General features: G+C 48.8%; 4 protein-coding genes across 4 annotated transcripts in view; 2 read left to right on the plus strand and 2 right to left on the minus strand.

The window, feature by feature from the left end:
- The first annotated feature begins 277 nt into the window (after positions 1 to 277).
- Positions 278 to 7,206, plus strand: LOC3290908 (uncharacterized). Its single transcript, XM_559587.7, has 4 exons — positions 278 to 974; positions 1,246 to 2,480; positions 2,551 to 2,677; positions 2,748 to 7,206. Exons 1-4 carry the CDS (start codon positions 849 to 851, stop codon positions 6,837 to 6,839), a joined length of 5,580 nt encoding a protein of 1,859 aa, XP_559587.7. The 5' UTR covers positions 278 to 848; the 3' UTR covers positions 6,840 to 7,206.
- A 40-nt stretch (positions 7,207 to 7,246) lies between these two features.
- Positions 7,247 to 9,390, minus strand: LOC1271541 (uncharacterized). The gene is made up of 4 exons (XM_310359.8): positions 8,966 to 9,390; positions 7,802 to 8,872; positions 7,521 to 7,723; positions 7,247 to 7,451 (listed from the first exon to the last, which is right to left on the minus strand). The coding sequence occupies exons 1-4, from the start codon at positions 9,221 to 9,223 to the stop codon at positions 7,385 to 7,387; spliced, it is 1,599 nt and encodes a 532-aa protein (XP_310359.8). The 5' UTR covers positions 9,224 to 9,390; the 3' UTR covers positions 7,247 to 7,384.
- Positions 9,391 to 12,697: 3,307 nt separating this feature from the next.
- On the minus strand, positions 12,698 to 15,693 carry LOC1271542 (EF-hand domain-containing protein 1). Its single transcript, XM_310360.8, has 3 exons — positions 14,690 to 15,693; positions 14,221 to 14,405; positions 12,698 to 14,141 (listed from the first exon to the last, which is right to left on the minus strand). Exons 1-3 carry the CDS (start codon positions 15,436 to 15,438, stop codon positions 13,051 to 13,053), a joined length of 2,025 nt encoding a protein of 674 aa, XP_310360.8. The 5' UTR covers positions 15,439 to 15,693; the 3' UTR covers positions 12,698 to 13,050.
- Positions 12,718 to 21,520, plus strand: part of LOC1271543 (uncharacterized) — a 178,745-nt gene continuing 169,942 nt past the window's right edge. The window contains exons 1-7 of the mRNA XM_061640981.1: positions 12,718 to 13,033; positions 16,027 to 16,132; positions 16,291 to 16,447; positions 17,315 to 17,680; positions 18,129 to 18,465; positions 18,538 to 18,677; positions 18,918 to 18,977. Coding sequence (XP_061496965.1) covers positions 16,047 to 16,132; positions 16,291 to 16,447; positions 17,315 to 17,680; positions 18,129 to 18,465; positions 18,538 to 18,677; positions 18,918 to 18,977 — 1,146 coding nt within the window. The 5' untranslated portion in view covers positions 12,718 to 13,033; positions 16,027 to 16,046. The remainder of the gene's footprint in view (positions 13,034 to 16,026; positions 16,133 to 16,290; positions 16,448 to 17,314; positions 17,681 to 18,128; positions 18,466 to 18,537; positions 18,678 to 18,917; positions 18,978 to 21,520) is intronic.

Raw genomic sequence — 21,520 nt, forward strand, 5'->3', positions numbered from 1 at the left:
TTCTTCTTAAACGGATTCGTCTTTCACTACACCAATCGAATGTGTATAGAAATAGTTGAAGGAGACACATAGTATAACTTCAAACATGTTAACAACTTTGGACATTATCCATTATTTTCCAAAAAAGCAATCATCCCAATTTAGGTAAAAAATCAAATTTTGAATTTTGAAAAAGTTGAAAAACATCGTCGTTACAAACGTGTAAACACACATTAATCTCGCAAATGTCAGTTGGTCTGAATGGAACATAGCGCCTCTAGCGGCAAACACAGAAACTATGGCAAGCTGCCAAACACGAGCAGGACGCCAAAAGTTTCATAGCCAACAAACTGAAACATTCCGTAGCTGTGCGAGACAAAATATTATTTCCATTTATTTTAAAACATATTTTCTTATTGAACTCTCAGTAAACGCTTAAAAATTCACACAAAAAAGGATTTTTCAGAGCAGCTATCAAAACAACATCCGAGCAAAAGAAAGTGAGTTGTGAGAAGTGTTTACCAGCGAACGAACGAGGTGCATAGTGTGGTCAACGTCAGGCGTGTGTACCTTCAAACAGCGTGCCGTTGCGTTCCAAACTGCGGTACGAAAGCGGAGACAGAAAAAACCCAAAATATGGACACAAGGAACGCGTAAACATCAATCGAGAGCCGCTGCTACCACGAATCAACGCAAATAACGACACGCAAAGCAACCCCCGGTAGAATGTGTGGTGTGTTTTCCCGGTGAAGAACGGTGAAGCATCGCGTTTGACCGTTGCCACATGCTTATCGCATTCGACCGATCGCAGGACGCGCAATTAGACGGGAACAGCTGCGTGCGTGCGTGAATGCATTCGCGAAAGCGTCATGTCCGTTGGCGTAACCGTGCACGATGTGGATCCGCTGTCGTCGGCAGGGGCCAACCCGCTGGCCGATCTCGAATCCGTGCGTAAGATCGCGAACGAGAAGCTGCGCATCCGTCGGCTAGTGCAGGTACGTGGGGCGGCGACGGTGTCGAAGGGAGAGGGGACGCCGTTTCCATTTGGTGCAGGCAAAGTGGCGCAATCGTTGACCTCGTTTTTAATGTTTGGGCACTATTTGGCTGGTGACGTAATTGCTGCGTGCGCTGGTCTGGTGTGAATTGTTGTGGTCACTTGTCTGGCGTTTAGGTCGGGTGGTAGTATTTCTCACATTTATCACGAATTAACGTGGAGTTTTTTCTTTCTTCCCTGATCACTGCTGTTCGTCGCTGTGCCTTGTGCAGGTTCGCGAGCAATCCAAACAGCTGGCCGCAAAAGTGCGCCAAAACTATCAGCTGGCAAAGGAGAAAGAGCTGGCCAAAATTGAGCAAACGAAGCGGGACGAGGTAAATGCGTGGAAGCGGCAGCAAATACGCCACCTGCAGGATGAGTACGCGCGCAGCGTCTGTGAGGTTGGCGAGGCACACCGGGCAGCCGAAGCCGCGGAAGAGTGTGCGGTGTGGTTCGAGGAGAAGCGGGCTACCCAGCAGGCGGTTGCACTGCAGCGGGGCAAAGTGGCCGAAGCGAACGCTGCCCGGGAGCGGGAGCGCAAGGAGGCGGAGAAAACGGCAAAACAGCGAAAAAAGCATTACGTGCCGACGAAATCCATTGCCGTGCAGGCATCGATACCGGTCGGTGCACCGGAAGTGATGCAACCGAAACATGCCCCCCTGCCAGAGGACTGTGATACATCCAGCGAACCAACGCCCAGCCCGTACGAACAGTTTCGGGCACGAAGGAACCCTTCCACGATGCAGGGGAAACCGCCGCCACCAACGAGCCTGTCCGAATCAGAGGACGAGTCCGCTTTCTTTGCAGGCACAGGTACGGGCACACGGCAACTCGACAAAGAGAACATCCCGCGAGCGGGGCACGAGTACAGTGCCACCGCGTTTACCTCACCGAGTGACTTACGATCGCACCAGGAACAACCCACCCGACGACTGCTGCAACCGTTCACACAGATAACGGAGCTGATCCAGCAAAGACGGCAGCGCCAGCACACGCCAGCGCTGGACGTTACACGACAGCCGGTCGACGGTGGTGCATCCGGCTACGGCACTCAGAAAACGGTCCAGTTTGACGATCTGAGCGATAATACTCTTTCCTTTCCCACAAGCACAGTGCTCACCCATGATAACGATGCCGGTGGACCGTGCGAATCGCCGCGAAAAATGCCTCCCCGGAAGACGGTGACCGCGGCAAAGGGAGTGCAGCAATTAGCCACTACCGTTGGAAGCAAGCGTGGCAAAGCGGTGCTACCGGCAATGTCGGGGAGTAGCAGCAGCACCACCACCGCCTCATCGAACGCTGCGTGTGCGAAGGTGCAATACTACGATTGTAATACAATGTACCGCCGGGAGTACGATCAGCCGGTGGGTTACGTGCAGCGCGAGGAACGCCGGCAGGACGATCCGACCGGGATGGAGGAAGCGAATCGTTACGAACTGCTGCAGCAAGAGCTTGCCAAAGCGCGAAGGTGAGTAAAGTGAGCGGATTGTTCGAACTGTCTACGGAGTGCGACTACAAATGTGCGTTACCCTTTCCAGCAAACCGACGGTGGATCGTACCAAACCGGCCCTGGAAAAGCAGCAAACGCGCAAGGATTACGAGAAGCTGTCCAAAGAGTTGGACAATCTAACGCGCACGGAAAACCGGCTCAAAAGCCAAGCAGTTGTGAGTGTTGGCGTGTGCACGGATGGAAGTTTCCGGGTCGAATTTACTAAAATTTCCATCTTTATTTCAGCCCACTAAAAGCAACATACCGTCGGAAGCGACGCTCAAGCAAAGGGCCGAATCGCGCCAGCGCAAAGCGAACGAAGCGATTGAGCAGTTGCTGCAGCAGCGTGCCCTCGTAACGTGCCCGATCGTGCAGAGCCAGCCGGACGACGCTGCCCGCCGGCCAACCGTGCGGCCGTCCGTGGTGAACGTGGCAGAAACGAGGTACGGCAGCAGCGGGACGAACCGCCCAGAACGGAAGGACATTTCCACCGACAGCTGTGCCTCGATCGTGCTGGACACGTTCGACCGCCCCGGCATACCGCTGCCCTCGGAAGCTGTCGGCGGCAGTGGGGTGGACAAAATAGCGAAGCTAAAGGAGCTGCTGGAGCAAATCAACGAGCAGCGCCGATTGCTGACGGAGGATATTGCACGCGAAAAGGCGAACGAAGCGATGAAATTGGCGAAGGATGGCGCAGCCGATTCGGAACCGGCCACAAAGCAGGAAATTGATCGGCTGGAGCGCATGAAACGGCGGCAGGAGGAATTGCTCGAACAGCAGCAGTTGCTGCATAAGCGGGAGCGCGAAGTGGAGGAGCTGGGCCGCCAGCTGGAAGAGAAAATGGCCCTGCTGCAGCGGAACAGGCAGAAGCAGAAAGGGGAGCAAACGTGTAAGAAGGAGGCAAAGAACAACAAGCCGAAGGCGAAGCAGCCGAAGACGGTGCACGTAGAAACGAAGGGTGAAAAGGGAGCGATCGATGTGGAGGTCGTTGAACCGTCGTCTATCGCGAGCAGCAGCATCAGCAGCGAGGTGAGCAAGGACTCGTGTGAATCGGTCCAGGAGCGGAGAGCGGGTGATGCACCGGTCAAGATCATCATCACGGTGAACGAGAAAGCGACAGCAACGAAGCGGAAGAAAAAGGCTGCAACTGTGCAACAGAAAACATCACCGGCAAAGGTAACACGGGAAGCTAAGGAAGTGGAGAAAGTGCATCAACCCGCAGCAGCACCGGAAGCGAGTCAACCGATTATGAAGCCCTTGCCAACACGAAAAGACTCGTTGCTGCAAAAGGTAGCCAACAGGGGTGGACCATCGACGCAAGTGGTCGACCTGTCGCCGGGCAGTTCCTCGACGACGTCTACAGTGTACAGGCCACTGCCACCCAAGATCGGTAGTTTGAAGATCTTGCAGAAGCACGGGCCGCCGGGTGAGAGCGAACCGGTCAAAGCAAACGTGCCAGTTGCCTCGAGCGGTACGGCCGGACCAAAGTATCAGCTGCAGAAGGGCGACGATCAACGCAGGCAAAACCTGCCAAGTGGGGCGAAAGCAGCGCAGCCAGCGGTCGGAGAAGCGAATCTAAATCCACACCTTATGAAGTACATTGTCCGCTTGCTCGGTATGTCGCGGCAATCGATCGACCAGCTAGGAGTTAGCACGACGAGCGTTTCCACGCCAAACGAGTCGGTCGTGAACGTAACCAGCAATGTTGGTGGTGGAAAGCAGGTGGCCACCCATCCCGCTTCGCCTATCGCCCCGAACGAGCAGGAAGTTGAGCGGATGCATCGGTTGAAGAAATTTATCGATGAAAACTACAACTTCCTGCAGGAGATCGATGAAACGCTGCGCCGATCGGATCAGTCCACGCTGGGCAGTAGTAGAGGGACGGTGGTGGATGGTGATTGTATGATTAATGACCAGCAGTCTTCGGCAGAGGCCGATATCAGTCGGGTGGAAGGGATCTGGATGGAGACGCTGCGACGCCGAGAGCGGCGGATGCACAAGCAGCAAAAGAAGGTCAGCGAGGTACCGTTGTCGAAGGCAAAGGCGAGTAGAAAGCAGCCAGAAGCTAGTCAGCACATTTCCATTTCCGATACAGTAAATGCGGCAAACAGGGAGACGTTGCAATCCGCTTCCCAAACGGCCGTCGCACCTGCACCACCAGCAGCAATGGCACCACCGGCAGCGCTACCACCATCTTCAGCACCAACGGTAAAGGAAGGCTCTTTGAAATCCATTCTGAAATCGCCCAAACGGGACACTCCACCAGCCAAGGTGGCAAAAATCATTACGCCCCAGGGCCACGTGGAGGTGATCAATCTGAGCGACCGGGAGGAGCAGGAAATTCTCGAACGATACTCCCAGCTGACGGAACGTTGCAGCCAACGCATCACCGAGCTATCGCAAATGATCAACCAGGTGCGGGAGGAGAAGCGGCGCCTGATCGAGGACAGTTTGTCGTCCCTGGAGCAGCAGGAATCGACCAAGTACATGGATTTACCGGCCGCGATCGGTGCTAGTGCTGCTGGGCAACCGTCGTTACCATTGCAGACGGAAAAGAGTACACCCCCGGCCGTTGCATTGTCACCACCCGGTGCTCCGGCTGGTTCCAGCGCGGCACCGCTCGGCGGAACGGATGATCCGGTCAGCGAGGAGATTGATAACATAATCTCCTCCAAGCAGATTGGGCTCAGCAAGGATAGTGGTATTGCGATGTCGCGCCCCCTAACAGCCTCGGACATACGGGAAAGTCCTTCCGAAGAGGGCAGCCAGGGCAAGGAGCCGCTTCCGTTCGAACCATTCCTGAAAGACATTCCAAAACCGACGGTAGTGGAGATGAGTGCACCACCACCGAAGGGGGGACAGTTGTCAGTCGGTGTTGGGGCGCTGCGTCGTAACACGCCGCCCGTTGCGATAGCACGATTCAGCCCCCAGCTACCGGATGAACTGCCGATGCATGAACTGTCCACGATCCCGGAAGTCGACACGCCGGCAGTCGCCACGACGTCACGGGTAAACGATCTTTCAACGTTATCGGCTACGACGGCCGCCGAGCATCCAGACGCTGCCGAACAGGTGCTGATAGAAGCGCGCAATCGGCTGCTGTTTAACGAGGCGGCCACGGCCCCGGACATTGGGTACGATCGGTTCCCGAACTACGAGGAGTACGTGCGGAGCGCAACATCCGGCACGGGCACGGCATCGTTCGTACGCGTGGAGCTGGAGCAAACGACCGACACTAACGAGCGGTCCGAGCTGCGGCTTGACACGACGGAGGACCGGGTAAACGATCGGCTAGCGTACAGGAAGTTCCCCGGCACTGCACCGGCCTTTGACCTAACGGAGGATGGGGAAGCGACGCTACAGCCGGCATCAGGGGAGAGCACACACAAATCTGCTTCCGACACATCGCTGCCCGATGTGGTGGCCGAGTTGAGGAAGTGGAACATCATCGTAAAACCGTTTAACAATTCGCTCGACAACTCGAATCGATCGACACCGCTGTCGGAAGCGCAAGAACCAGCTAAAGCGATGGAGCAACGACAGCAGCAGCAACAACCTGCAGATAAAGAACTTCCCGGGCCGCGTCCCAAAACAGGACAGTCGCGCAGTGTTCCGCAAAAGGAAACAAGTTCGTTCCCGCTGCAGCAGTTGTCCGACTCGTTCCAACGAGATCTAGAGAACGTGGCCGGCCTACGGTGGGGCTCGTCGATGCTGAAGCGCACCCAGCAGGACCAACAGTCGAGCGACTCATCGCCACTATCCTCGCTATCCGATGGGAAGAAGGTGATCATCGGCCCCAATGATGATACCGTCGCGAACGATGCCGACGGCGCTGCCCTGGGCAAACCACTCAATCTGGCGGAATTTGTAATGCGCGAGCTGATGGTGCGCTCCCAGTCCGAGCTACAGTCGCTCTCGTCCGTATCGTCCAGCTCTCAGGGTGGTTCGCACAGTACGCTGTTACGGTCGCTGCTGAATCTGAGCCGGCTGAACGAAAGCAATTCCCGCTCGAGCCCGATCCGGGAGGAGCTGCTGATGCATACGCCTACGGAGGGCAAAAGCATACAGCGCACGTCCACCCCGGTTGCCAGCAAATCGACCGCTAGTGGAAGTAGCCTCCGGATGGGAGGCGATGCCGGTAACACGGACCCGCTGGCTACGAACCGTACCGAGACGGGGCTGTTTTCGGGCGAATCGCGACTATCGTCCGTACACTGGAGCTCGTCGTCCGGCAACTCATCGGACAGGCAGGAACCGTCACCGCAACAAGGGCGGCTCACTGTACCAGCCGTTCGGCTGGAAAGGCAACCGTCCACGTCGAGGGGGGAGAGCGCATAGGAACTCGAATGTTGTGCCGAGTGCAGGAGCGGATGTGCCTTTCTTGACATGTTTTTAAAATTGATGCAGTAGTTTAAATTGTTTAATTGGTGTAACTATTTTTTTTTTATCTAAAGTGCTGTTATATGAAAGCGCCAAGCAGAACTGTTACTGATTGATGTACACTAGCGTAGCTCAATGTTTTTAATTATTTATAGTACTACGACTCAATTTGTTATTGTTAATAAGCTCTTTCTTTACTTTTTTCTACATATTATTACACTTGACGCATGATTTAGAAAGATAAGAATTGTACGAAAGACGTTGAGAGAAAATGAGATGATTTGTAGAATAAACAATAGGACGTACACTAATAGCGCAATGCATATTTCAAATCTATGTTTGACTAAATATTGAATTGAGCATTTTTATTGTTATTTATTAATGGACCGTTTTGCTTATATTTTTCGTTTCGAAGCCATATTTCAAAAATTACGTACTTCAGGACAAGGGGAACAAGGAATGCGTTGCAGTAAACCGCCTCTTATCACTGAAGGGGTGCACCTTCAGAATTCCATCGCTACCGAGTAGATGATGAATGTTCCACCATAAGTCCCGGTGATCAGCCATTTTCTGTTGGAATAATCACAGTAATTATTATCTTGCAGTAAGATGATGCCAAGTAACACAAGCCTCTCTTACCCATTGGCGGACATTTTGATAAGATTTGGGGAGCCTTTCAACGGTACGGATGGTTCCACCGTGTCCACCTTGCCACTGCCGATACGGTACAGCTCTAGCAGCCCGTTTCCGGTTGGAGAAAAGATGTACTCCGTATCACTCGTGCAGACAATGCGCGTTTTGAAGGGGAGTGGCATTTTTATGATGAGTGTTGGAGTGGAGTTCTGAAAACAGAAGCTTGGTAACAATTCTTACACCCTCAGAAATGCTCCCCGATTCCCCGCACCCCATTCAACACTTACGATACTATCGGTGATATCATGGAACAACACCTCGCCGGTCAGATCGCAGCTAATGAGCAGCTCCTGGCGACGATTTTCAATCTTCTGCAAACTAGTTACGCTAAACGAGTGACACTTCAGCTCAATCGTGCCTGGCGAGAAGAAGTTTCCCTTGCCAGCCAAAGTGCTCGAAACAGCGGGCGAGGAATTGACCACAGTGCGCTCGGCGGAAGTAGCTGTACCACCCAGCGGAATTAACTGCGTGGTAGAGCAGAGCAGCAACGATCCATCATCACATCCCACCACGAACTCGGTGTTGGAGGTGGCCAGTATCTGCGTCAAAATGAGTGCCCGCCCGTTAGCGGACGGCACACTGAGCTTGAAGACTTTATCCTTCACGATCGTTTTTCCAACGCGCCACAGTATCACGGTACCGTCCGTGTGGGCCGTAAGCAGCGCGTAGTCCGATTTGGACATCACGTTGTAGCGTGCCCATGCCATATCCACCACCTTACCGCAGTCGGTCGTTTCCGAGTGTAGCTCGGCGAAGGAGTTCCGCTCCACCTTCAGGTTCAGCTCGTAGTGCCAGATGTACACGTCCCCGGACACGGTCCCACCCGCAAACATGTCCCGATTGAAGGGGTTCGTTTCGAGCGACTCGATGCACGCTTTCACCGGACTGCTGCTCAGCTCGACCCACTGTACGGAAGCACCGTAGTGGTCCCGCTTCGGGCAGAACACGGTAACGGTCGAGCTGACATGGTCACACCATGCTGCGTGGTTTGGGCTGCCGGCGACCACCAACAGTGGAGCGTCCCGCGTCAGTATGGACAGCCATGCAGCAGCACCGACGTAGAATGGTCGCTCGACCGCGTGGTCCGGATTTAGGCTGCGAAGGGTCAGCTCCTGATGGCGACACACCCGGTAGCGCTCGGAAGCATCGTACAGATTATCATTGCAATCAAACATCGGGGTCATACCGTGGGACAGCTCCTCCTCCACGATGGGCTGTACCTTGCGGATGAAGGAGACCAGCTTGGAGTCATCGTAGGTTGCAAACTTTTTGCTCCGCGGGGCACTGACCGTTTGAGTCTGCAGAAGGAGATATGGAAGAATGGGAAGGTGTAAGCAATCGGACACGGCATTGCAATTCATTTACACGTATTTTGCACGGTCGATACTTACAGCAATTTCTTTCCGTTCCTTCGGTTCCGTAGTACCATCGGTGGAGGTTGGAAATGGCCGAGGATCTACCCCGATGTCATGTTTGGGAAGAACTTGGGGCGTATCTTCACTGCGTGTGGATTCAAATCCAACTGGTGCATTGGATTTTAGTGTAAATTGAGTGTGCTCCATACCGACTGAAAGCTGCGAAGAATGGCTTGTGTTTTGATAATAACAATTTTGTAGGTCAAACTCTCGACACCGGTTTGTTGTGACCATGCTTTCCTATTGCTATGGCAACGGCAAGCGGCGCCATAACCGTTGCAATAAGCGACCACTGTTGTATTGAATAAAGTGCTGATTTTGTTCACGAAGTAAACGCATCCAACCGAATGCTGTAAAATTTTATTTCATAATTCTCTGGACAAGAAAGCAAAACCATCCAAACACACTACAGGCCACATCGTGCAAAACGTTTGTTGCCATTCAAATAAAACCGCCACTAAATGGTCACCCTGTGCGATTCGAATGACATTTCGGCGACACAGTGGCTGTGCTCAGAGTGACCAGAAATACCGATTTATCTATATTCCTACCGATTTTTAATATGCCTACCGATTCACAGATGACCGCCCTAAAACCACCGACAAACCGACGTGACACTTCGAACAAAATGAGCTTCAAAAGTTGTCTCCTTATTTCAAATGAAAATACGTTAAACACTAGCGCCATCTCTATAATGATTCGCTTACTACACTGACACAGAGAAGAAACTGCTAAATGCCCCAAGCGCCACAGATTAGGCTTAAACGACTGGAAAATTGAATATCCATAGAAAAAAAATGAAAGTTCCACAGCTTCATTGGTTTCATCAATAGATGGCGTATTACAACTCATCATTATATTGCTATCCTTTTCTTGCAATGTGTTTCGACAAGTTTCATCTAATCATGACCTATATAGCCTTCTCACTTTCTGAGCAAAAACCCATATGAATGGTCGTGTGGTCAGATACGTGGGTATCAACACTAACGACCATTACTCAAATCTCACTTGCTTCAGTGCTGGTGGTTTCTGTTGGAGTTTAGTATTTAAACAATCGTATCGCCGTTCTAGTTCTAGCGATGCATAACTTCAATGCGAAACCATACAACAGTACAGCGGAAATGAGAAATCTCTCCTCCAAGCGATGAAGCTCAACTGGTTGGGGTATCCCACCAACAGATAGCGCCACCAGCTTTTTTGCTATTTTTAGAATGCATGAGTCGTTTGCCGTCTGCTAAACGAAGTCTTTCTATATTCCGTTTAGGGAGAGAACTTGAGTCGTTTAGAAGCCGTTTAGTGGTCGTTTAGTGGATTTGTGGCACTTGGGGCCCTTTTTGTTTTTCTTCGCAAATTCCAATGCGTATTGTTTTATGTACTTCTCATATCTTTTGAATTGATTTGGAAACTTATAAAATGATTTTCCTGGGTGTTTTGTCCAATAATTCTCACAAAATCGGGCCTCACACTTCCTTCGCAATTTGTATTTAGAAAAGTTGTTTACATCGTAGCAGCAGTGAACAGGGCTTACTTTGACAGAAGTGATCGCCTCACTGGTAAATGACAGTAGTTTCGTGAGGGACACTTTTGTAACGCCAGTGTCACGTCGGTTTGTCGGTGCTAAAACTACCGATTTTCCATTTATCCTACCGAAAATCACAAATATTTGATTTTTCAGTCGTTTAAGCTTAATCTGTGGTGCTTGGAATACTGTTTCAAGGAACGCTATCCTCCCCTACCAGCATTAAACGGCTTAGAAGGCATTCAGAATGCATTTAAGGCGTTAGTCGCCTTAGAAGGGGAATAAAGATTTCAACCGAAACTTTCACGGCTGTAACGGGTTCTCTTCGAAATCTTTCAACTTTTTGATTCAACGAGAACAGATAGCTTGCCACCATCTTAGCTTGTTTATATACTGGTTTTGCACCCTCACTGATGTAACTGCCAAATAGAGCAGTGACAACGCTTTTGGTTCCGAACCGAGAAAGCGTGTGTTCAAATCCAGATTTTTATGATCTTTTTTCTGCGTTTATTTCTGTTTAAATTAATTTTTTCTTGCTATGATTAATACAAACAAAATTTTTGTGAAGCAAAATAAAAACAATACCTTATGAAAACACATAATAATTACACTATGTTTACCTTTCATTATTAGGATGGGAGAAATATGTATCTCATTTCTCCTTATTTAATAAAAGTTATCAAAATGAGTTTGATATATTAACACCTTTCAACGGGTTGGTCTTTAACAACCGAATAATGCAGACCATATTTAATAAAGTGAAATAGCTCAGAGCTTAACGCAAGAGAACATAACGGCTGGTATTATTGAATCCGTTCGTAGCGGGAACGTACGGCGCTCACATGAAATTCTAGGGATGGCAACACATTTCTTGAGCCCGCTCTTACAACGCCGCGATGAATAACTGTAGCAACCATCTAGTACGTTAGGAAAATGAGTGTCGGGACGTACGCCGCCGCTACGAACGGATTCAATAATACCAGCCAACACGTAAATCGTGCTATCGAATCTCACGCACATATCTGGGAACACTACAACAGCGCAGTGCTGAAGACGCTTGTAAGGTTTTCTTTTGACAATTGCAATTTCAAATTTCAAATTAAAAGCGAAATTTTTCAATGACATATTTCAAAGGCATTTAATTACTGCTAAATGCACTGCTGATCGCCTTCAATTCGCCGGCGATTACAAGGCGATTAGAAGGCATTTAACGGAAATTTGCGGGTAGGGATATATATATCTAAGGTATAAAGAACTTGCCACCACTAAGAAGAAAATGTGCATCTTAGTCCTTCTTTGGCTTTGAATTCCTAGTACAATGTTCCTAGTGAAAGGATGTGTAGCGACCAGAGCGCCATCTGGTGCGCACACCTAGAACTACAGACAGAAAATGTTTAACGGGCTAGTTAGGCAGGGACTGCGCATAAAGCTAGAGCAGGACAAACAGTGATAGCATGCTGCACCGCTGCTATAAAAACGGTGGCTTGCTCCATACACGCTCTCTCTCGTCCTAAACGTTTCCACATCGACACGCGCATATCCGTCCGGCTTACCCAACACTTCTTCTCCGGCAACTCTCGAACGAACAACACTAATTTTTGCGTCTCTCCCGAACTCACCGTTCCGCGGCTTAAAAGAAAAAATAAATCGAATTCTACCAAAAACGTAGTTCGCAAAGCGTGTTGCGTGTCTCTTTAAAAAATTAGGGACCACTTTTGTGGCGCCCCTAAAACTGGTGACCCCGACGTGATTCGCAACCCGCCGCGGATCACGTCGGGGTCACCAGTTTTAGGGGCGCCACAAAAGTGGTCCCTAATTTTTTAAAGAGACACGCAACACGCTTTGCGAACTACGTTTTTGGTAGAATTCGATTTATTTTTTTCTTTTAAGCCGCGGAACGGTGAGTTCGGGAGAGACGCGAAAATTAGTGTTGTTCGTTCGAGAGTTGCCGGAGAAGAAGTGTTGGGTAAGCCGGACGGATATGCGCGTGTCGATGTGGAAACGTTTAGGACGAGAGAGAGCGTGTATGGAGCAAGCCACCGTTTTTATAGCTGCGGTGCAGCATGCTACCACTGTTTGTCCTGCTCTAGCTTTGTGTGCAGTCCCTGCCTAACTAGCCCGTTAAACATTTTCTGCCGGTAGTTCTAGGTGTGCGCACCAGATGGCGCTCTGGTCGCTACAGATGCATATTCTCGTGAGATGGAACTTTTATTTTACGCATTAGCACTCTCTCCCCTCTGAGTTTCGAATTTTAACCTACCGAAAACTACAGATAAAATATTGTGCTCCTACCGAAATCCGCCAAAATAATCTGGCCACATTGGCTGTGCCCGATGCCGGCTCAGAAGGTAAACAAAAAGTGTACGTGAACAGCTGACGAGCAGCCGCGTATGCGCGTTTCCGAGTGTGTTTTTGTGTACGTGCGTGCGTGTGTCTTTTATGTGTGTGTAGTGCAGTGTTGTGTATGTGTGTTTAGAATCCTTTTGAAAATCCTTCACGTGCACGGCCAGTTCAAACGACGAAAGGTAATCGTCTCTCCGTCTCAACAGTCGTCTTGAAAATGGACCGACTTTGAGCCCTTCTTGGGCGAGCCTTGTCGTGAGGATGTCGGATCTTCCGGCACGTTGTACGCCTGTATGGCAAGCTCGTCCGGTTCGTTGGTGTGGTACGCTTTCCGCAGCTCTTCGTCGGGAATGATCGGATGGGGGCAGGGATGTTCCGGCGGTTCGGCAAAGGGAGCTGCTTGCGCATCTCCGTACGGTACCGGTGAAGCGCGCGGTGAAGCGATCGGCGCAGGCGAAGCACCGTTCGAGTCACCGATCTGAAATCCGGCCAGCCGTTTCTGCACTTCGCCCTGCTCCGATGGGCCGTCACTTTGCTCCAGCTTCTGGTACTCCTCTTCGGTCGCCCGTCGCAGATCGTCCTTGAGATGGCCTTCGGCCAGCAGAAAGTTACGCACACTGTCGATAGCGATCGGGGAGAATATTTCCGGGTACGCCTGCATGTACCGATACACGTACAGGTCGGCACTGACGATTTTAAAGCGATGTGCAAATACCACCACCGTCGCGCCGATGTGCAGGTCCTTGGCCGTGTAGTACTCCGGCTCGTCAGGATTGCACCCGGGAAGCCACACTTTGCGAGGGGACAGAAACCGTCCCCCCCGAATGCCTGAATTATCGACGGACGATTCCATGATGGTAATCGTCCCGTCCGCAAGCGACAGGCTGAGGACGAACCTGCGTATCTTATCCTCCGGGTGGGCAGTATCCAGCACACAGCCGTACCGGAGGAATTTGTTCACATTCACCAGGTACGTGATGACGTCCTTCTTCGGACTTTTCGGCACGAGGCTGTGGTAGGAGGCTAGCGAATCCTCGGGCGTACCGAGCCCAAGATAGCTCGGCACCTCCAGCCGTGGCGCACGCTTGGGCGAGCTGTCCAGCCGTACCCGGTCCGGCTGGGTTAGCTTGAGAGCTGTTTCGTAGTAGCAGCGCGTGAAACCGTCACAGTCGAGTAGTAGAAATTTGCGGCCGTAGACGAAAATGGTTGAGCCGACGATTAAATCCTTCGGCGAATAGTACTCTGATACTTCGGCATCACTTTTCTCCAAGAAAATGGAAGGGTGAGAAACTGTGGAGTTGGAGCAGGAGCGACAAAGGCGTAAGGACAAAATGGGGTCAAATGTTGCTCGATACATTGTGTACAATACCTGGATTTTCTTTCCAATTTTTCGGGAGCTTTTGCTTGCGCAGCAACATTGGGAAGTAATCGCGCCCTTCTTGGTTCTCCTTCAGCTCTTTGATGGAGACAGTATCATCTTCTAGGTAGTAGAACAGCTTGTACGTCATCAGTTCGCCTCCTTCACGGTCCCGCTCATCCAATACACAATCGAAGCTGTGAAGAAGTGGTTAATTTAATTGTGAATATTGAACATATGGTAATATTGCAACAAGTAGGACAAACATTGGATTGGCGAATTTCAGAATTTTGTCGTAGAAATTCATTCGATTGTAGAAAAAAAAATGCATCGACCGTATCATAACGATACGATGGAATACAAAATCCGATAATACATCTTGCAAACACATTGCAATCATTCGAAGTGCGAACATCCCATCGTACATCAGTACTACTGCTGATAAGATAACCCACGTGTAACGACCCACACGAGTACTTACTGCAAAACCTTTCCCTGATATTCAAGATACTTTCGCAACTTATCGTCCGGCACGGGGTACATTTTGTGATGCCGGAACGTTTGCCGCTGGCTGATGGAGCGTTCGTTCATGGCCGGATCCGGTGGCAGCAGCTCGATCTCGTTCAGCTCGATACCGTTGCTCAGCAGAAATTCCTTCGTGTACGCATCGCAATCGGTGATGTGGAACACGTACCCATGCATCTCCACGTCGATGCCAATGTTCAAATCCTTCCAGTGGTAAAACTCTTCCCGGTCGGCATTTTTCAGCTTGCGGCCCCGCCGTACCAGCCGGCCCTGGGGATAGCCACAGTTTTCGATCGTCGGCTCCAGCACGGTCATCGTGTCGTCCTCGAGAAAGTAGAGTATGTGCACGTACCGGATGCGGAATGTTTCGGTGGCCGACTCCGGCACTGCCTGGCGGAAGAACGCATTGAACTTGAGCGTCTTCTGATCGTACAGCACAAAGTGGGGCCGGTACGGTTTCACCGGCAGATGGCGAACCCGACCGTACGTCAGGATCGGATCGTACAGCACCGTATCGTTGCCGCCGCCGTTCGGCTCCGGACAGAACTGGATCGAATCTTCGTTCAGCCGCTCGCCCCCGAGACCACACTCCGGACGGACCGGAATCGGGTAGCCATTGACGTACTTGAAGCTCTGCGGTACGTGATGCTTTTGGCGCAAACGGTTGGCAAAATCGTTCCCCGGCAACTTTGGCAAACCCTCCATTACGGTGCCCTTACTTTGGAATTGTTTGAGCCGAACGGATTTTTTCTTGTAACGAGTATATAATTAAAAAAAATAAAATGCGTAATTCTAAAAAAATCCAACTGATCTACCGACTGCGACCCTGCGAACTGAGTGTATTTTGTAGAGGGTTGCTTTTTTCCATCGGAAAACAAATAACAACGAACGGCCGTTTCCATGCGAAGCTGCTGCCATCGTTACGATCGAAGAAATCCGTGCCATTGGTAGGAAGGGCGCATGCTCATATTGCCACACCTGTTGCGCTTTTATTTGCGGGTGAAAAAAGGTACCGACTGTTATGGAACTGAAGTAGACAGAGTGTTTATCGTTAGAAAGTAGAAATGGTATAAATTTGTTGTTTTTTTTAACAATTATTCCAACTACACGAAGAAATGTGACATTTTTCTTTTAAATTTTTAATATCTCCGTTTTTTATAGATGGAAATTTGTAGTACGTTGTATTTTTTTCATTTTTTATAATATTTATTTTTAAAAATTATACAAGTTTGTAATTCTTACTTTTAGAATAATCCTACCTTTACTTACTTCGTTGGTTTACAAATTCTGTAGCTTAATTATCAGCCGGCGAAATGTTACGCGTAGCAGCAGCTGCTTTGTTTCGTTCATCCCGAGGGTACTGTACAAGCAAACACGGTACAACCCAGGGCCGTATTAGGTAAAATACAAGTAAAAATAGCACCACCAAATAAATATACTAAACGCCGTCCCCTTTTTCTTTCTCTCTCCCTCTCTCTCTCTCTCTCTCTCTCTCTCTCTCTCTCTCTCTCTCATTCTTCCAATTCGGACGACCGGAAATGGTGCAAACGAAAACAGTCCGTCCCTGATCGACATCGCACCGGAAGTACGTGATGCCCTCCGGCACACGCCACAGTCGGTAGTGGCATTAGAATCAACCATCATTACCCACGGAATGCCGTATCCGCACAATCTCGACACGGCACTAGAGGTGGAGCAAATCGTGAGACAGCAGGTGGGTGACAACACTTTAGAGGTGGAGGAGAAAGGGGTGGGCAAGCGGAGCGGTAATACATAAACTGTGGCCTTGCGTTGGAACTGCAGCAATTAGCACATCTCCCTGGTGGGCTAGCGTCCTTTCAACCGCAAGCGTACGCTACTGTTGTTAGCGTATTATGTTTTTTTTAACATTAAAGCCAGCAAAAGATGGTATCAGTAGCGTTGCTTTCAGGCAGCTCGTTCTCATTCTCGTTCGGAGGACAATTTAGGTAGTCTGTGGTGCTTGGAACCCGATGGGGACCTGTTTAAACGGAGGATGGCGTTCGACTGCAATTTCGGTTACTAACTGAGTTTTAACTACTAACAAAACCGCAAACCGCACCGACCCCATCACCACCACCACTATCCGCAATGCACCGGAGTGTGAGGGGGATGGCAGTATTGTAGCGGTGGCCGCACTCGGGGAATTCACAGCTGGTGGATGAAAAGGTTCCCGTGCACTAAGAACCGACCTCAATGTCAAGCACAGCAGGAAGGACAGGGATTTTGGGCAGTCGGTGCATTTGCTGCTTCCAAACCGCAGGATTCAATTAAAAGCAAATTTCAGCTACACGGGATGCACCGGTTTCGTCGGGTCGGGTTAGTTCACCACCGGAAGGAAGGTGAATTGCAGCGTATAAAAAATGAAGAAAAGGAAAAAACGCAAAATGTCTGAGTTACGTGTGCTGGCTAAGATTTTAGTACACCATAGCAGCAGCCACTGCAAGCTTCAGGATTAACTTTGACCGACTTTAACAACCTTCCACATAATGCTTGGCCTTAGTTCCATTGCCCGTTACGTGGCAGCGTCAGCTTTGCTAAATGTATCGTTCACTATTCGCAGGGTGCAGTTCCCGCCACGATAGCGATTGTGGGCGGACGTATAAAGGTGGGCCTGGCGGAGGAGCAGCTGCGGTTGCTGGCTCGAGCCGATAGTGGCACACCAGCGGTGAAAACGTCCCGCCGGGATATGGCGTTTGTGATGGCGACCGGGCGCAACGGTGGCACGACGGTGGCGGGCACACTGCTCGTTGCCGATGCCGTCGGCATACGGATCTTTGCGACCGGTGGCATCGGCGGTGTGCATCGCGAAGGTGAGCGCACGATGGACGTGTCGGCGGACCTGATCGAGCTGGGCCGCTGCCCGGTGGTGGTCGTATCGAGCGGCGTTAAGTCAATCCTGGACATACCGAGAACGCTGGAATATCTGGTGAGTAGCTGGGCCTCCGGTTATAATACGGTGGTCTACGGGAAGATTCAGGCTAAGCAGTGCAGTGCAAATGATTTATCGCTACGGTTTGCTGCCGTGCACTCAGCACCAAAGCTATCCCCGGGGACTATTTAACGTCATTTTACTCGTGAAGCGCTGGTAGGATGTGGTCCGCCCGGGATGGGATGCAGAATTATAAATCTTCTTCAGAGCGGTTTCGATGAGCAGACTATTATAGTAATTGATAATTCGAGATTTATTACACTACCCAGCTCCCGTAGCAATGGGCTGCATGGTTGCGATATTTAGAGTGCCGATTCATTAAAATCATATCATTCTATGCTTTTCCTTCGTGCAGCTTTAGCGGGGAATGAAATAACATTCTTTCATACGGCGTTATACTTTTCCTTGGATTTTAATTCGTCCATCCACCATTATCCTATTCTAGGAAACTCAAGGCGTATGCGTTGCCACCTACGGCAGCGAGGACTGTGAATTTCCTGCCTTCTACACACGCTCCAGTGGTTCGAAGGCGGCCTACAATCTAACGAGCGCAACTGACGCTGCCAAGATGGTGCACATGAACCGGGCGCTTGGGCTGCGGTCGGGAATTGTCATCGGTGTACCGATACCGGAACGGTACGCGATGGATGCCACCGAGATGAATGCTGTGATCGCGCAAGCCCTCGGCGATGCGGAACGTAAAGGGATATACGGCAAGGAAGTAACACCGTTCATACTTTCCGCCGTTTCGCAATTAACGCGTGGGAAAAGTCTCGAGTCTAGTAAGATTATACCATGCGGTACCATTAGGTGGGTTTATGCGAAATTGTTTGTTCTTGTTTTCTTGCTTTCAGATATGGCTTTGATAAAAAATAATGCCCGTGTTGCTGCGGAGATTGCGGTGGAGCTAGCACGCATTGAAAATGGTTCTTCAACTCCGGCCAAGCAAACCAACAATGCTAAAGTGGATACGACTAACGGCGTTGGCGCTCCGGTTAGTTAAGCTATGCGTTTTAAGACTCATATTCCACAAAAAAAGCAAAACAAATTAAAATAAAGCAAGAGCTATGGAGGGTTCGTTCATGATGATATTGCTTGTTGCATTCTAGATGCACGTTACATTACTGGAAAGAACTTACCTATAGTTGCTGCAGTAAGATAGACAAGAAACAGCAAAGAATGTGGTTAAATTAATGAACGGAATTTTAATAATTATTTATTCTCTTCTTTTAAGCTTATCATCGGCGGTTCCGTAATTGACATTTGTATCAGCGTTCTGGAGGACGACATAAAGGTATGTAGTTGGGTGTATGTTTTTTTTTATTTCATTGAGAATTGCAGTTGTACAATTTTCTTTTGATTTAATTCGGTTCCAGCGCAAGAAAAAACAGCATAAGGTTTTAAATATTTCAATCGTCTTTATTTCAAATTGTTCATTTCATCTGGTTGTTTATTTTTGTTGTATTGGTTTTTTCTTAACCTTTCTCTCGTTCTATTTCATTTCTTTCTATCTTGGTTACCTTCTCTTGTTTTGTTACGCTTTGTTTCTGTGCATTGTTCGTAGGGTTATGTACAAGACATCATCATCGTTATCATCAGTTTGAATATAACAGAATTAATTAGTTTCTTCACTATGCATTGCTACGCTCTGCGCACTTACTGTTTCCCTTTCTCTAGAATCGATTTGTTTCCTTTTACCCTCCATATGTTTACACGCGCCGAGACGTTTCGTTACTATCGCCGGAACGATAAAAGCTATTATGGCGGATGGCCCAGATCCATTCCTCACTAGCTGTGGTGCTCGCTTATCGCTATCGGTTTATGCAAGGTTTACAATAATTACAACAGAGTTTTACTGTTTACGGTTTAGCGGAAGGAGTTGTGTATCCCCTTTTGTCTGTTTAGTTTAAATTGATAATATCAGTTTATACTAGATGTTTATACTTTTTTGAATGAACGAGCAGTAGTTAGCGGGTTTTAAATTGTATTTGTTTTAAAGTTTGTATGCTCCTTACCCTCTTCGATTTTATATTAGATTTATTACTGGACTAAAGTCGATGTATTTCGCATATACATTACTCTACATGTACCACACTCACATACACACTCTGGGCTTACATTTGTAACACATCCCACCCAGCGGATTCTTCTCTAAGTTTAATCTTCTCTAACTTTATTTAATTCCTTCCGGTTTTAATTCGTACACGGGCTTTAGCGTGTTTGTTTAGTTTTGATTTGGTCGTAAACATTAAACGTTTATTTTAGAAACATGCTAATTTGTTTTTTTGTTTTAATATGAATTCCTTCCAAGGGCGTTCCGTTTTTACTGTTTTGTTTCGATTTTTCAACAATTTGATTTATTTTATGTTCCGATTTTCCCCACTCTATAAGGTTATTTTAAGCCGATAAATAGTATATTGATATAAAAGTGGCGTCCCTTTTTCTGTGGAAAGCATGTTTCCATTCCCGTACACTCATTGTACGGTTCGGGTCTGTGTTCCTGGTAGTGGGACGAGCATGGACAATGAAAATAGCAAAATTAATCAATTTACCCAATTACTCAGTGATTCGCTTGTTCTACTGTTTATTCGGGCGCATGGGTTCCCGATACCTTTTTTTATTGCACATTCAAACTTATCATTTGCGTACATTGTAAATTAAATGCTTCCACCTGCCACCACTTGCACTTGCCTGTCTCTGCACATTTAGTAGATTTTTGTTTTGTTTTGTGCCAGCTCGTTTTTTAATCGACTTCACCGTACAAGTGGAGCGTTAAATTAAATTTTCAATTTACAGAATGTTTATCAGCCACGCGCTGTCCCCGTCCAGGGTTCCCGCGTGTCTCATGAACGAGCAACGGAAGTGTAGCAACAAAAAAGGGCCATCGTAGCATTGAAGATAAATTCCGCCGTCGTCGTCCGTTGGTGCAGTGTCAAAAGCGCGCTAATGAGCCGAGGAATAATGCATTTAATTCGCTGTCCATTTTGATTTCATTTCACGGCCCATGCCGTCCCATCAAATCTTGCCGCGTATGAGGAGGGGTGGATGGACGGGTGGGGGGGGGGGGTGTGGGGGGGGTGTGGGGGAGGTCTTGTAATCGCGAGCAGGTCGGCTCATGTTCGGTACATGTTTTATAGCATGTTTTATCTTGCTGTTTATCTCTCTTTTTTTTAATCGATTTGGAGCATTCCTACCGATTAGCTGTTTGTTATGCAGCGATGTAATTAAACGATTATGTTTTTATGGTAGCAGATGAGAGCAGGCTAGTAAAAAAAGTAAACAAAAATATATGTATATTTTTTCATCAATGTAATCTACATAGCTGCAATCTTTATTCCGGCACTCTGCTGTTCCATGACTGCATGGAAATGTCCCAATCAGATTAATTTGGCAACCTATCGCTGCGAAAGAATGCTCTTTTATTTGTCGATTGCATCTTCCGTTACATGTTATACATTATCTCGTCTGTAGGACACTTTTGATTATATGTTCTCCCTACCGGCTGAATCGTTTGCGGGTTTGGATGGTGTTTTTTTTTTTAATTTTGTTCGGTGTCCTATCTCCTACATATCCGTTGGGGTCCTGTTTAGTTATGCGAGCGTATGTCTATGCTTCATAAGTCTCATACAAACGGTTCTTATCATATTATTACGCCAACCCGCACATACAAACACGCACGTACTGTTACAGGCAAATCGTGCAATATACAGAGAAACGAGTTAACAGTTCATTATAGACTCTGGAGTAGTGTGTAATCTATCATTCAAGGAATTTTGTTGAAATCGCGTAACCCTACCACGGAAATACGGGTTGCACCTTCCCCCCCGTGCATGCCTG

Source organism: Anopheles gambiae, chromosome 2, assembly GCF_943734735.2.
Source record: "Anopheles gambiae chromosome 2, idAnoGambNW_F1_1, whole genome shotgun sequence".
NCBI lineage: Eukaryota > Metazoa > Arthropoda > Insecta > Diptera > Culicidae > Anopheles > Anopheles gambiae.

What these genes read in the sequence shown, in the direction of transcription:
- LOC3290908 (XM_559587.7), top strand. Translation starts at nt 849, where the DNA reads ATGTCCGTTGGCGTAACCGTGCACGATGTGGATCCGCTGTCGTCGGCA. An exon ending in GCATCCGTCGGCTAGTGCAG is followed by an intron (nt 975 to 1,245) that starts GTACGTGGGGCG and finishes TGCCTTGTGCAG; the next exon opens with GTTCGCGAGCAATCCAAACA. An exon ending in GGCTCAAAAGCCAAGCAGTT is followed by an intron (nt 2,678 to 2,747) that starts GTGAGTGTTGGC and finishes TCTTTATTTCAG; the next exon opens with CCCACTAAAAGCAACATACC.
- LOC1271541 (XM_310359.8), bottom strand. Translation starts at nt 9,223, where the DNA reads ATGGTCACAACAAACCGGTGTCGAGAGTTTGACCTACAAAATTGTTAT. An exon ending in AGGAACGGAAAGAAATTGCT is followed by an intron (nt 8,873 to 8,965) that starts GTAAGTATCGAC and finishes CTCCTTCTGCAG; the next exon opens with ACTCAAACGGTCAGTGCCCC. An exon ending in ATCAAAATGTCCGCCAATGG is followed by an intron (nt 7,452 to 7,520) that starts GTAAGAGAGGCT and finishes TTATTCCAACAG; the next exon opens with AAAATGGCTGATCACCGGGA.
- LOC1271542 (XM_310360.8), bottom strand. Translation starts at nt 15,438, where the DNA reads ATGGAGGGTTTGCCAAAGTTGCCGGGGAACGATTTTGCCAACCGTTTG. An exon ending in TATCAGGGAAAGGTTTTGCA is followed by an intron (nt 14,406 to 14,689) that starts GTAAGTACTCGT and finishes ACTTCTTCACAG; the next exon opens with CTTCGATTGTGTATTGGATG. An exon ending in AAATTGGAAAGAAAATCCAG is followed by an intron (nt 14,142 to 14,220) that starts GTATTGTACACA and finishes CCAACTCCACAG; the next exon opens with TTTCTCACCCTTCCATTTTC.